This window comes from Bos mutus, chromosome 17 (genome assembly GCF_027580195.1).
Source record: "Bos mutus isolate GX-2022 chromosome 17, NWIPB_WYAK_1.1, whole genome shotgun sequence".
Classification (NCBI taxonomy): Eukaryota; Metazoa; Chordata; class Mammalia; order Artiodactyla; family Bovidae; genus Bos; species Bos mutus.
Genome location: NC_091633.1, coordinates 8,903,142 through 8,917,972, shown reverse-complemented (window position 1 = coordinate 8,917,972; position 14,831 = coordinate 8,903,142). Strand labels below are relative to the sequence as shown.

The 14,831-nt window shown below is 50.5% G+C and overlaps 1 protein-coding gene across 3 annotated transcripts in view; it reads left to right on the top strand.

The window, feature by feature from the left end:
* KCTD10 (potassium channel tetramerization domain containing 10) overlaps positions 1-14,831 on the top strand; it is a 29,426-nt gene that overhangs the window by 5,188 nt on the left and 9,407 nt on the right. For all 3 annotated transcript variants that reach the window (XM_005891507.2, XM_070385982.1, XM_070385983.1), the window contains exons 2-3: positions 6,860-7,073; positions 13,355-13,524. In XM_005891507.2, the coding sequence (XP_005891569.1) occupies positions 6,860-7,073; positions 13,355-13,524 (384 nt within the window). The remainder of the gene's footprint in view (positions 1-6,859; positions 7,074-13,354; positions 13,525-14,831) is intronic.

Sequence of the window (14,831 nt, the reverse complement as noted above, 5' to 3'; positions counted from 1 at the left end):
TTTTCCTTTATAGGTTATTATAAGATATTGACCATAGTTGCCTGTGCTATACACTAAACCTTTGTTGCTTGTTGCATATCTATTTTTTTAAATTAGAAATTTAACATTCTATTCAGGCTAAGTCAAACAAGTGGAATCAAAATGTCATAAATTTTTTAGTTAGGCAAAAATTCATATTTTCTAAAATATATGTTACACATATTATTTTTATATGTGTATACAAGAGCTTTACTACACTTGATAAAGGCTTGAGAAAGAACATCAAAAAGAGAGATGGAGAAATTGGAAAACAAACTAAATTAAATGGGAGCGCTGAATATGAAATAGAAAAAGTGAAACAAACTAGATAAAAGTAAAAGATCCTTATATAGTCCAGTTTTTAAACATGGCTGCTCATTGGAAACATATTGAGCTCTGGCAGAAAGAAAAAAAATAGCAATGTCTGGCCTTTTGTATTTTTCAAAAAATTCCAAGATAATTCTGATATGCATCTGGATTTTAAAAAGTGATTACAGGTTTTCTGTTAAATGATAATTTTGGTGATATAAAACTCTATTATTTTCCTGTTGACCAATCATACAATGCTATTAAGTGAGTAATAGTTACATAATCACAATAATGAAAGATGCTTATTGGTTTTCACAATCAGTAGCCAGATAAAAAAATAAAAGGTCATTACAGTTGCAGGCCACAGGGGAATGTGCTAACAATATAAAATAAATACATACAGTTTGAAGGACCAAGCAGAGCGATGTGATAAGCGGAAGGGCACATATGCACATATTTTCATCTCCTCAGCCAGTCTGTGTCTTTTGGTTGGTGTATTTAATCCATTTACATATAAGGTAATTATCAATATGTGTGATCCTATTACTGTTTTCTTAATTGTTTTGGGTTTATTTTCTGTAGATAGGTATTTTCCTTCTCTTGTTTCCTGCCTAGAGAAGTTCCTTAGCATTTGTTGTAAAGATGGTTTGGTGGTGCTGAATTCTCTTTAACTTTTGCTTGTCTGGAAAGCTTTTGATTTCTCCATCAAATCTGAAGGAAAGTCTTGCTGGGTGGAGTATTCTCGGTTGTAGGGTCTTCCTTTTCATCACTTTAAATGTATCATGCCATTCTCTTCTGGTTTGTAGAGTTTCTGTTGAGAAATCAGCTGATAGCCTGATGGGAGTTCCCTTGAATGTTATTTGTAGTTTTTCTCTTGTTGCTTTTAGTATTTTATCTCTCTTTAATTTTTGTCAATTTGATTACTGTGTGTCTCAGTGTGTTCCTCCTTGGGTTTATCCTTCCTAGGATTCTCTATGGTTCCTGAACTTGATTGACTATGTCCTTTCCCATATTTGGGAAGTTTTCAGCTCTTATCTCTTCAGATATTTTCTCAGGTCCTTTCTCTCTCTCTTCTCCTTCTGGGGCCCCTACAATTCAGATGTTGGTGCATTTAATGTTGTCCCAGAGGTCTCTTAGGCTGTCTTCATTTCTTTTTTCTGTATTCTGTTCCGTGGCTTTGATTTCCCCCATTCTGTCCTCCGTGTCATTTATGTGTTCTTCTGGCTCAGTTTTCCACCATTGATTCCTTCTACTGTATTCATCTTTGTTCTTTTGTTCTTCTAGGTCTTAGTTAAACATTTTGTGCATCTTCTCAATCTTTGCCTGCATTCTTTTTCTGAGATCCTGAATCATCTTCACTATCATTATTCTGAATTCTTTTTCTGGAAAATTGCCTACTTCCACTTAGTGGTTTTTCTGGGGTTTTATCTTGTCTCTTCATCTGGGACATAACTTTCTGCTTTTTCATGCTGATTAATGTGGTTTTTGTTTTATTTGCTGTGGGACTGTGGTTCTTCTTGCTTCTTCTGTCCACCCTCTGACAGAGGAGGCTGCAGCTTGTGTAAGCTTCCTAATGGGAGAGACTGGAGGTGGGTAAAACTGGGTCTTGCTCTGGTGGGCAGGGCCTTGCTCAGTAAAGCTTTAATCCAATTGTCTGCTGATAGGTGGGATTGCACTCCCTTCCTGGTAGTTGTTTGGCTTGAGACGACCCAGCCCTGGGCTCTGTGGTAGAGTTAGCAGTGAACTCCGAGAGGGTTCATGCCCAGGGGGACTCCTGGACTGCTGCTGCCAGTGCTCCCGTCCGTGTGGTGAGCCCCTGCTGACCCACAGCTCCACAGGGGGCCCTCCAACACTGGCAGGTAGTTCTGGCTCAGTCTCCTGGGGGGTCACTGCTCCTCTCCTCTGGGTCTTGGTGTGGGCAAGATTTCATTTGTGCCCTTTAAGACTGGAGTCTGTTTCCCCCAGTCTTGTGGGAGTCCTATAATCAAATGCTGCTGGCCTTCAGGGTCGGATTCCCAGTCCCTTTGTTGGATCCCCAGGCTGAGAAGCCTGACTTGGGGTTCAGAACCTTCACAGCAGTGCGAGAACTTCTTTGGTATTACTGTTCTCCAGTCTGTGGGTCACCCACCCGGCGGGTGTAGGACTTGATTTTTTTCGTGATTGCGCCCCTCCTACCGTTTTGCTGCGGCTTCTTTGTCGGCTGTCTTATTTTGGTGAGTTCCAGTTCCTCCTGTTGATGGTTGTTCGACACCTAGTGGCAATTTTGGTGCTCTTGCAGGGGGAGATGAGCACAAGTCCTTCTCCACCATCCTGAACCGGAAGACCCTAACTACAAGCTTTTTAACCACCCTGCTCCAGGTCTTCAAAGTTTTCCAAAATTCCTTATTCCCATAAGCTGTTTCTGTCATCCCATGGACGATGTGTCTTTCTGGGGTAAGTGGTTGGTGATGACTGTTAGTGTCACCAACTGGTTTTGGCTGGAGGGCATAAAACTATACCCTGATATTGCAAAATATTTTTTTTTAATATTCTTTATTCCTTTCTTTTTCAGCCTTCCCACAATGAACATGTATTATGTTGATAACTGATAAATAAACAAAAGTGTCTTTTTTTCTGCTGCAACACCTGGCATGTGGGATCTCTAACCAGGGATCGAATTTCAATTGAAATCCTGGGACTGGTTTCAGAAGGAAGCTGGGAGGTGAGGGCCCTGCTTCCTCTTGGCCTCTGTCTTTTGCGTTTGGCATCAGGCCACAGAGACCCCAGGTGAGCTCAGCCTGCACTTTTCAAACCTTAATTGCTTGTGACGTTTTTGCGTGATGGAGCAGGAACAGTTTCTTTAGAAAACACTTTACTCTTCAGGAGGCCATTCATCATCTTTTCCCGCAGCAGGCCCTGACACCAGTTCCCCAGGCCACTCTTGAGGGGATGGAGGTCGAGCAAATTTGCCATTGTCTCTACTAGCACCGATAGATGGCAGGTTGCTATCAGTTAGTCCCTGATAGCATTTGTGGAGCTTCCCTGGTGGTCCAGTGGTTAAGAATCCACATTTCCACTGCAGGGATGTGGGTTTCATCCCTGGTTAGAGATCCCACATACCAGGTGTTGCAGCAGAAAAAAGACACTTTTTTTTGTTTGTTTTTATCAGTTATCAACATAATACATGTTCATTGTGGGAAGGCTGACAAAGGAATAAAGAATATTTTTAAAAAATCCTTTTGCAGTTATCAGAGTACAGTTTTATGCCCTCCAGCCAAAACCAGGAGCATGTTTGCAGTCAAAGTTGAGTTTGTTTCCTTGATACATTGAAGGAGAAGTGTGAGGTGGCTCAGGAGACTCTGGCTGGCGGTGGGTGAGTTTGGGGAGAAATCAGGGAAGTGGGGCTTCACTTTGTGTTGAATGCTGTCAGGAAATAGGGCTAATTCTGTGGTTGGGTCTCCGTAATTCCTCCCTTTAAGGTGCGAAGGATGGAATGGGGCTTGGGCTCTAATTGGGAAAGAAGCAGCCCTGGCTTCTACTGGTCATTTTTTGGGACAGTGTTTTTGTCCGTGTTCAGACATAATCACAGAGAGGACTTGCTTGGATCTTGATCCATCTGCCACCAGGTGGCCTTGTCTGGTGGTGATGGGCTGCAGGCAGCCCAGAGCCTCAGCGTGCAGGCCAGGCAGCTGCTGGCCGTCAGGGGCTGCCTTCTCAGCCCCAAACCACAGGTTCAGTAAAGACTCAGCCATTCTCGGACACTTCTCCAGCTGTAGAATTTTACCTACCCAAGAAAGTTTTCTACTGGGAGTTGGGATTAGCTGATGTAAACTATTACATCAGTTCAGTTGTTCATTTGTGTCCGACTCTTTGCGACCCCATGGACTGCAGCAAACCAGGCTTCCCTGTCCATCACCAACTCCCGGAGTTTGCTCAAACTCATGTCCATCGAGTCAGTGATGCCATCCAACCATCTCACCCTCTGTCATCCCCTTCTCCTTCTGTAGTATTTCTCAGCATCAGGGTCTTTTCCAGTGAGTCAGCTCTTCGCATCAGGTGGCCAAAGTATTGGAGTTTCAGCATCAGTCCTTCCAATGAATGTTCAGGACTGATTTTCTTTAGGATGGACTGGTTGGATCTCCTTGCAGTCCAAGGGACTCTCAAGAGTCTTCTCCAGCACCGCAGTTCAAAAGCATCAGTTCGGCATTCAGCTTTCTTTATGGTCCACCTCTCAACATTCATATGTGATTACTGGAAAAACCATGGCTTTGACTATGTAGACCTTTGTCAGCAAAGTGTCTCTGCTTTTTAATATGCTGTCCAGGTTTGTCATAGCTTTTCTTTCCAAGGAGCAAGCATCTCTTAATTTCATGGCTGCAGTCACCATCTGCAGTGATTTTGGAGCCCAAGAAAATAAAGTCTGTCACGGTTTCCATTGTTTTCCCCATCTGTTTACCACGAACTGATGGGACTGGATGCCACGATCTTCGTTTTTTGAATGTTGAGTTTTAAGCCAGCTTTTTCGCTCTCTTTCACTTTCATAAAGAGGCTCTTTAGTTCCTCTTCACTTTCTGCCATAAGGGTGGTGTTATCTGTATATCTGAGGTTAATGATATTTCCCCTGGCAATCTTGAATCCAGCCCAGCATTTCGCATGATGTACTCTGCATATAAGTTAAATAAGCAGGGTTACAGTATACAGCCTTGACGTACTCCTTTCCCGATTTGCAACCAGACTGTTGTTCGATGTCTGGTTCTAACTGTAGCTTCTTGACCTGCGTACGGATTTCTCAGGAGGCAGGTCAGGTGTTCTGGTATTCCCATCTCTTCAAGAATTTTTCCGTTTGTTGTGATCCACACAGTCACAGTTTTTAGCGTAATCAGTGAAGCAGAAGTAGATGTTTTTCTGAAATTTCTCCTGCCAGCAGATGTTGGCAATTTGATCTCTGGTTCCTCTGCTTTTTCTAAATCCAGCTTGAACATCTGGAAGTTCTCGGTTCACGTACTGTTGAAGCCTGGTTTGGAGAATTTTGAGCATTACTTTGCTAGCGTGTGAGATGAGTGCAGTTGTGCAGTAGTTTGAGCGTTCTTTGGCATTGCCTTTCTTTGGGATTGGAACAAAAACTGGCCTTTTCCAGTCCTGTGGCCCCTGCTGACTTCTCCAAATTTGCTGGCATATTGAGTGCAGCTCTTTCACAACATCTTCTTTTAGGCTTTGAAATAGCTCAGCTGAAATTCCATCACCTCCATGAGCTCTGTTTGTAGTGATGCTTCATAAGGCCACTTGACTTATATAGAGGCTGGATAAGCAACATGGTCTTACTGTAGCGCACAGGGAACCGCAGTGAAGAGAGTATTAAAATGTGTGTGTGTGTAACTGAGTCAGTGCTGTGCCACAGAGACTGGCACAACGTTGCAAATCAACCGTAGTTCAATAGAAATGCAATTAAATTTTATAAACAGTTTGGCATACACGCGCGCCAGGTTCCAGTCTCCCGTCGTCCGTCTGCTTTGATCAGAAGCGGCATCCGCTTCTACGACTTGAGATGCCCATGGTCACCAGCAGGGCTCTTAGAGGGACTCGGTGAATCTTGCGCTGTGGGGCGACGCTAGTGCAGGAAGCCTCTAATTTTGCAGTAACTGGGTTCACCGCATCTTTATGTCTTTCACTGAGTCCTGGGAAACACTGTTTCCCTGGAGGGGAATGGTAGTTGAGATCACACTCAATTTCTTCCAAGCTTGTTTCATGGGTAATTCAGCTGAAAGGCGTCACTTTCATCTGTTGCGTGGTGAATGGCAACAAGGGGACAGAGACCCAGGTAGCGCTCTTAGCCGCTTTAGGACACAGCCAGGGTGTCCTTTAGTTATATCAGCAGTAGACACAAAGGAACTCCTTGTAATGCAGGACTCGGTGGTAAATGCAGATCTGCAGGGTCAACAGGTGAAGCCGCTGTGTGAGCCCAGCTGTCTGCGTGGAGTTTGGGGCCAGTTGGGGTTGCATACGCATGCCTACGGGGCGGCCGGCACCCCAGCTCACACCATGCGTTCCCCTGCTGGCCTAGTTGGTCTCTGATTTTTGTTGTTGTTGTTACGCTGGGTCTTTGTTGCTGTGCAGGCTGTTCTCTAGTTGTGGCAAGCAGGGCCTACTCTAGTTGCTGTGTGCAGCCTTTTCACTGCGGTGGCTTCTCTTTGCAGAGCACAGGCTCTAGGCTTGCGGGCTCAGTCAGTGCTGCTCCCAGGCTTAGTTGCTCCATGGCATGTGGGATCCTCCTGGCTCAGAGATCAAACCTGCGTCTCTTGCGTTGACAGGCCGATTCTTTACCCCGGAGCCACCAGGGAAGGCCTGGCCTCTGATTTAAGAGAAGCCAGAAATCCAGGTTTTCCTCTGAACTCTTCCTGAGCTGTGAAGACCGGGAGTGAACTTTGTTCTCAGTGCAGGACACACTAGGACTAAGTAGGACTCATCTGGAGGCCAGCCGCAGCCCACTGGTTGAGGAAAGGAAATCAGGCCTGGTGCCCTGACCCTGCTGACCCTGCGTCTTGTCCCCGGGCAGGAAGAGATGTCAGGAGAAAGTGTGGTGAGCTCAGCGGTGCCAGCGGCTGCGACCCGCACCACTTCCTTCAAGGGCACGAGCCCTAGCTCCAAGTACGTGAAGCTGAACGTGGGTGGAGCCCTCTACTACACCACCATGCAGACGCTGACCAAGCAGGACACCATGCTGAAGGCCATGTTCAGCGGGCGCATGGAGGTGCTCACGGACAGTGAAGGTAAGCCCAGGGTCCCGGGCTGGGGCTGTGCTTCTGGTCGAGGGCTTCCTTCCAGTTCAGAAAAGCAACACAAAACCGGCTCGGGTTTCCTGTTGTGCTCAGTGTTACCAGATGTGGAGGGAGCCTTGAGTGTGAGTAATGGAGACCACATCTATTCAGGGTGTGGTCAAGGAGGGCTTCCCTAAGGAGGTGACACCTAAGCTGAGACCTGGGGGGAAGTGGGTGGGGTCATAGTCTCCACTTAGCTGTTGGCTTGCGTTGTGACTTTGAGAATGTCACTTCCCCGCCCCCAGGCCTCAGCTCTGTGCAGCAGACACTGGACTGGCTCCCCTGGTTGGCTCCCTTCCCATTCTCTTCGTGAAGATCCTGTGATCTCAGAGTGAGACTCAGGTGTGACCGAGGCAGGAGCGTCTGCTCGTGACCCTTGCTCTCCTAGGCTGGGGCCTTTTGAGGACTCACCGACCTGAACTGGGGTTGCAGCTCCCGTTCTCGTGTCTGGTGACCCTCCTCAAGTTGTTTAATCTGCTGACATCTCGTTTCTCCATCTGCTAAATGGGCACGGTGGCACCTACTTCCTGGGGCTGTTGGTCCATAGGAAGCGTTCAGTATATGTGCATTCAGTGTGTGGTTTTTTTGTTTTCGTGGAAAGTCCTGTTAATACAAGATAAAGAATTGGCTTCCAGTGGTCCTGCTTCCAACCCACCAGGAACGCTCAGAACCCTGAAAGAGAGAGCATCCTTCTCTGACCGGGTTTACGGAGGAAGGTGGCATTTGGTTGAAAGATGGCCCCATCTTTCATTGCTTGTCCTGAGCTTCCTTGAGACCAGGCCACAGCCTGGCTTGACCTTACCTTCCCTGTTTCTGAGGCTGGCATCTGTGCTGACGCCCTGCCTCTCTGGGGATGGTAGTGCCTGGGAGAGGGGCGAGTTTTGACCCCTGGTGGGATTGGGGGCCCTGGGCCCGGTGTGCACATCATGTTCTCAGATCCTAAGAGAGCGCACCCTTGAGCTGTCCACCACTGGATGCGTCTCCCTGTGTCCTGGAGAAGCCAGTCTGTGGGGCCCGAAGTCCTGCTTCCCTGGGCTCCCAGTGACCTTGGGTTTCTGGCCCAGCAGCAGCAGGCGAGTGAGGCCAGAGCCCCAGAGCTGCCTCCACGCCATGCCCAGAAGTCCGCGCCGAGCTGCTTAGGAGTGGGAGGGTCCCCTCTGCTGGGCCACACCCGGCATCGCGGGAGTGTTTGTGGAAATCAAGACAATAGCGCCCCAGCTGCCGAAGGAAACAGACCTTATCTGAGAGCCCAGGATCACTGTGGCTTTACTTCCGCCCTGCCCAGTCCTTGGCAGGGCTCAGGAAAAGCGCCCAAGTTGCTTCAGAAGCAAAGTGGGAGCCTCATCTCCCTGAAGGGCCCTCGCCTGTGGTGGCCTGATGCCATGTCACAAAGGAGACGCAGTCCGGGGCTTTCCCGCCCCCAGCTGGGAGGCTCCCGGGAGTGGCAGCAGCAGGCCTGCGTGGGCTTCTCAACAGCTGCCGGACCGTGTGCTTGCCTGGGGCTTCCTGGAAAGCCCAGCGTCCCCAGGGAAGGAGTGTGGTTTTTGGATATGCCAAACCACAGCTGTTTTCACTTCAGGGGAGCACCAGCCCCCTTCGAGCCATTAGGAAAAGCTCACAGTATGGCTTTTTGGGGGCTTTGTTACATTTAAGTCTCACCCTAACCCTTTGAGGGGTGGCTGCTGCTATTACGGATCAGTGAGAAATCCACTCCCTAATGGCTCAGATGGTAAAGAATCTGTCTGCAGTGCGGGGAACCTGGGTTTGATCCCTGGGTCGGGAACATCTCCTGGAAAAAGGCATGGCAACCCACTCCAGTGTTCTTGCTTGGAGAATCCCATGGACAGAGGAGCCTGGGGGCACAGTCCATGAGGTTGCAAAGAGTCAGACATGACTGAGCAGCTGACACTCAGGCACATCTCAGAGAGGTGAAAGGCTTTTTCAAAATATACAGAGCTGGAAACGAGGACGCTACTGAAGGCAGAACTGGCTAGCTCTTACTATCTGCTTTGTGTAGTTTGGTGTGGGCTCAGCCCTCAGGCTGGGGCGCCCGAGTGTGGCAGCCTTGTGGCCCAACCACCAGCTTAGAACTGAAGCCCTTTCAGGCCTGGACGTCAGGCTGGGTGTCTGGTCCTCCAGCCAGCACTGTGCTGGCAGAGCAATCCTGTTGGCCCCTGGGGAAACACTGCACAGCCCCACCCATGGCCTGAGCATGCCTTCAAATCTGCAAAACAGGGTAGACTTTCTGCATCTCACAGCGTCATCCTGGCCTTTAGGTGGGAAGGCTGTCGGTGACAGTGAAGTGTGCCACAAACAGGTGGGCGAAGCCAGCAGGACGGCTTTCTGGTTACGGAACAAGGGCCCTGAAGGCCCCAAACTGTGTGCATTGCGTTGGTAGAAATCTCCACAGGATACCTGAGAAGCTGGTGGCTTCTGGAGAGGGGACCCGGGGTCCTGGGTGGTGGCAGACTCTCTTGCACTCCACGCCCTTCTGCCTGTCTGAATTGTATATCGTATGGATTGGGAAGATCCCCTGGAGGAGGGTATGGCAACCCATTCTAGTTTTCTTGCCTGGAGAAGCCCATGGGCAGAGGAGCCTGGAAGGCTACGGTCCATAGGGTTGCACCAAGTCGGACACAAATGTGACTGAGCACAGCACAAAGTGTCAGTAGGGACTTCCTTGGTGGTCTGCTTGTTAAAGGTCCACCTTCCAGTGCTGGGGACAGGGGTTCAACGTCCTGATCAGGGAGCTAAGATCCTACATGCCACAGGGCAGCTAAGACCACGCCGCAATAGGAGAAGCCCGCAAGCCACAACTAGAGAGAAAGCTTGTGTGCTGCAATGAAGGCCCATTGCAGCCAAAAAAACCCCAAAGTGTCAGGAGTGCCGAGGCAGAGAAACCCTGCCCTGGAGATCCCGATTCAGGAAGGAGGCTGCTTCCAAGAGTCTGAGTTTGTAACAGGGACTCAAGTACCTAGGCAAGTTTGGGGCCATAAAGATCTACCTTAGTATGGCAAAGGAGAGGTCGGTGAAAGCTTCCTGGAGGAGGTGGGGGAAGGAAGGAGAGAGGAGGAATGTGATCTGCTGCTCCCGACCCTAAGTGGAGCCTTCTCCCAGGTTCCCCGGAAGCCATGCAGACCACTGTCCCCGGGGCTGGAACACGCCGTCTCCAGTCACGAGGACCTGTATACAGGGCTCAGCGTCAGAGACCTGGTTTGAGTGCTGCCGATAGACCCGGCATTGTGCTCTGTGGCTCCAGTACATTCTCTCGCCTTTATGCCAGCGCAGGGAGGCACCATTTTAGAACGGGAAACTGCCGGACCGAGAGGTTCAGTGAAATGCCGATGTCATCCAGCAGGCAAGCGCGGAGCTGGGTTTCCAGCAGAGGCCCACGCTGGGTGCGTCTTTCAGCCCGTCCGTCCAAGAGCCTCTGGGTCTGCACCCCTCACCCTTCTTTCAGCCCTGCCCAAGGGGCTGGGGGACTCCAGGTCATCCTGATGTGGCTTGGCCTCTCTCAGCTTGTCTACACGCTAGTAACCAGAGCTGACTGTTTGAAAGGGATCGATTCCTGCTATGAAAGCAGCAAAAATATTTTTGAAGTCACAATGCTAATTGAAACCTCATGGAGAGCGCGCCTGGCTCTCCTTTTTTTTTTTTCCCTTATTTGTCCAAAGTATGATTCCTTCGCCACAAGCATTTCCTGGCAGCATTCTTGAGCCAGAGCCCAGTGTCACGGTCCGCCTGTTGGTTTATGGAGACTCTGGAGTGTCACTCGGGTAATTGATTTCAGGGGCCCTTGCTCTTAGCTGCCGAGTCGTCCACTCAGTGAAGGCAGGGGAGGAGGTTTTCTTCCCGGAGCAGCTGAGTGGAGCTGGTTGCCATTTCTCCCAAAGACCGAGGTTCCCCGTGGCTCCTCAGTTCTGTAAGATGAAAGGAGTCTTCCAACGAGTTTCTCGCTTGTTCTCTGTGGCTTACTGCTGCCTCCCCAAATAGGGGATGTCCCTGAGCCTCTCTGAGCCTCTCTTTTATCTATGGAAAATGTAAGAGAGTGAGCATCTCTCATCAAGAACTGGTGGGAAGGTAATCCGGCCTTACCGTACTGAGTCAGCTCATTGGAAGGGGGCACTTGATCCACAGTCGCAGAGGTCACAAGGCAGTGGCCTGCAGGCCCGGCTCTGGCTGCCCTGTGGGGGGTTAATGACAGGTTTACAGCTAGTTTTGTTGTTCAGTCACTGAGTCATGTCCGAACTCTTTGAGACCCAGGGATTGCAGCACACCAGGTTCCTTGTCCTTCAGTATCTCCCAGAGTTTGCTCTAACTCACGTCCATTGAGTCACTCGTGTCGTCTGACCATCTCATCCTCTGCTGCCCGCTTCTGCTCTTGTCCTCAGTCTTTCCCAGCATCAGGATCTTTTCCAGTTCTTCAGTTTACTGAAAAATCAGATTTCACAGGGAAGTCTGCATTTTTGGCTTCTCCTGGAGTATTGGGCCTCTCAGCCACACTTTGGCTAGAGCGGGAGGAGCTTCCTTTGGGGAGTGGGGCCTGTACTCTGATTGGCCCCGCCCATACACACTCAGTGGTCCTGTTTGCTCAAGGATCTGAGCTGCGGGACAGACGCTGAGCCTGTACTGTGTTGTCTCCACTGGAGAAAGGAGCGGTAGCATCAGCGGGCACCGTCAAGATGACAGGACTCGCCACCCCGTGAAGACCTCATCCTTCCTCGGATCCAGGCCCCCATCTTTGATTTGCATTTGCCGAGACTGCAGATAAACTTCTCACTGTGCTCAGGAATCCAGAGCCTGTGACCAACCTGTAACCAAAGGCCCGGGAGCCGTGGACTGAGCAGTAGTTGGCTCGGGAAGCATGGAAATGGCCTTGTCAGCATTCCTGGTGATGGTGATAGGCACCACCCAATTCGTGTGCTAGAGCACCTGCGCACCCTTGGTGGCGCTGGGTTAGGGGCAGGTGGGCCGACTTGCCACTCCGGGTGTGAAAAGGTGCCTTGGCTGATCTTGGCCTTTGTTGACTTCTGCTGATCCAGGGCCTAGGTCTGAGGAGGACTCGGGGAGGACATAGTGGTCTCAGGAGTGGAAACCTGGCGCTTTTCCCAGACTGAGCAAGCAGAGGCAGAGTGTGACTGATTGCTGTGTAAACCTCCCAACTGCCCTTCCCCTGCAGCATGCAACAGGAGACGGGGGGGCCCCCTTCCTGGGGTGATGCCACGGGTTGGGAAGGCCCAGACCCCTCCATCTGTCTGGCTTCACATTTTCTCTCGAGGCGTGCTTGGTCTTACTTCCTTTTCTGGTACCTCCTTCTCCTCTTCCCAGGCTCTAGTCCACTTTCCCCCTCCCAATAGCATGTATGTTTCAGCCGAGGAATCCTGAGAAGCATGGCTTTGTAGTGGCGGAGAAGCGGGCAACGCAGGCCAGTGTGGGATTGGAGATTGGAGAGGATGCTGATAAGTGAGAGGGCTTGCCTTGTCCTGCCCCCACCCCCAAGGCACAGTTTTGCACCATGCCTACTTCCTGTCAGCAGCTGGGAGCCGTTTCCATTTCTCATAAATGCCAGCGCCGTCTCCCCAGGTCAGGCTGAACCACTCGAGGGCAGGGTCTGTCTGGTCACCACTGTATCTCAGGTCCCTAAATGCCTTGTGTGGGGTCACGGATGGGATTTCTTCTGGTGGTGCTGGTGAGTGCCTGGAGGGCACCCTTGGGAGCCAGATGTCACAGCCTGTGGGCAGCGAGCCTTCTGCTTCCTTAGAAATGGCTCTGCTGTGTGGGAGTCTGAAAAAAGTATTGTTGAAAAAGGAGTGGTGGATGTTTTCACCCCAGAAGCCTTCCCACCATCCATGGGTTGTGGTCGTTGGGACCCTATTTTTATCCAGATGTGGGGCATTAGGCCCTCTTAGGATGCACTTGACAAAGGGATTTTTGAGGCAACTTAGAAACACACTTTCAGGACGCAGGGACCCTGAACCTGGAAGAGCCTGAGACCAGTGAGTCCGGATGTGGTGTCTGCAGCCAGCAGGGCTGGGAGGCCATGGCGGTGCTGCCAGGCAGGACCTCCATCAGCCCTTTGCTGGGAGCCAGGCGGGTGAGGCCGCTGCCTTCTTCGTGGTCCTGCTGCCCCCGGGAGGTGGACGGAACCAAGAGCCACCTCATTCCCCTCAGGACCTTCCAGGAAAGGCACACCCAGCTGACGAACCCCTCTTTCCCGCCTCCTCCCACCGCAGGCTGGATCCTCATTGACCGGTGTGGCAAGCACTTCGGTACGATACTCAACTACCTTCGCGACGGGGCGGTCCCCTTGCCCGAGAGCCGTCGGGAGATCGAAGAGTTGCTGGCAGAAGCCAAGTACTACCTGGTCCAGGGCCTGGTGGAGGAGTGCCAGGCCGCCCTGCAAGTAGGTGTCCCCCGGCCGGGCCACCCGCCTCCGGTTCCCCTCTCTGCGGAGGAGGGCACTTCTCCCTCACTGAGCTGCTGTGCGAGTTAGTGAGTTGACCTCGGGGCTGCTCCCCTCTGGCCAGCTTGACCCCTGAGAGGCTTACCTGGGACGCCCGGGCCACCTGATTGCTCTCCAGCGTATTTCAGCCCCCGTGGTTTCGGGTCCTCTCCTGTGTACATTGCAGCCCTTCAGTACCCAGCTATGGGGTACACAACTTGTTCTGTTTTCTGGACCCTTCTGGGGACTTACCCATGAGTCATTGTTGAGAGTCCACCATAATCTCTGCAGACAGATACCCCTCACTCCTCAGCTGGACCTGGGGCAAGACCACTGGGATCAAGTTTGCTGCTACTGCTGCTGCTAAGTCGCTTCAGTCGTGTCCGACTCTGTGCGACCTCGTAGACGGCAGCCCACCAGGCTCCCCCGTCCCTGGGATTCTCCAGGCAAGAACACTGGAGTGGGTTGCCATTTCCTTCTCCAATGCATGAAAGCGAAAAGTGAAAGTGAAGTCGCTCGGTCGTGTCCTACCCTCAGTGACCCCATGGACTGCAGCCTTCCAGGCAAGAGTACTGGAGCGTGGTGCCATCAAGTCTAGGGAGAGTAAAATCCTGCAGAACTAGAGCCTCTTGATGGGCCAGCAGCTGTGAAGACGCGGCAGAGAATCGGAAGAGTCCCTGTAGGTTGTCAGAGGCATTGATCTGTATTCGTGAGGCTCACGTTTGCGCCTCTCCCAGCCGCCTGTCCGCGTGACTCCCCGTGGAGACAGCCCCGTCACGCCTATCTGCCTGAGGAACTGTTAGCTTGCACATACCACCTCCCCTGAGAGTCTGTGAACTCACTGTACATCTAATGGAACGTTGAAGTCTTTACTTTTTTCTTTTCATTTCGTGTTTATGTTTATTAAAGTAATGCAGGTAAAGCATTTACAAAGGCAAGTCAGTACTGTAGGTAAGGTTGATGTCTAAACCACTACCATACGCCCTCTACCCCCTCCCACCCTGAAGCAGCCTCTTCTGATTCTTACAGCAGTTGTTTTTTCCCGTATTTCTTACATTGCTATTTATTGATTGTCCATTTTCGGCATTATCTACTGACATTTCTATAGAAAGTGGAAAGTTAGCTCATGCACCACCCCAAACCACTACCAAACTTGCATGCATGTATTCCTTCTCTCAATATCGTTCTCAAAGTTCTGATTAAATCGGTACTCAGAGCTCACAGTGAGTCATATGAATATTGTTAACAGTTGAGCCATAGAGTATACA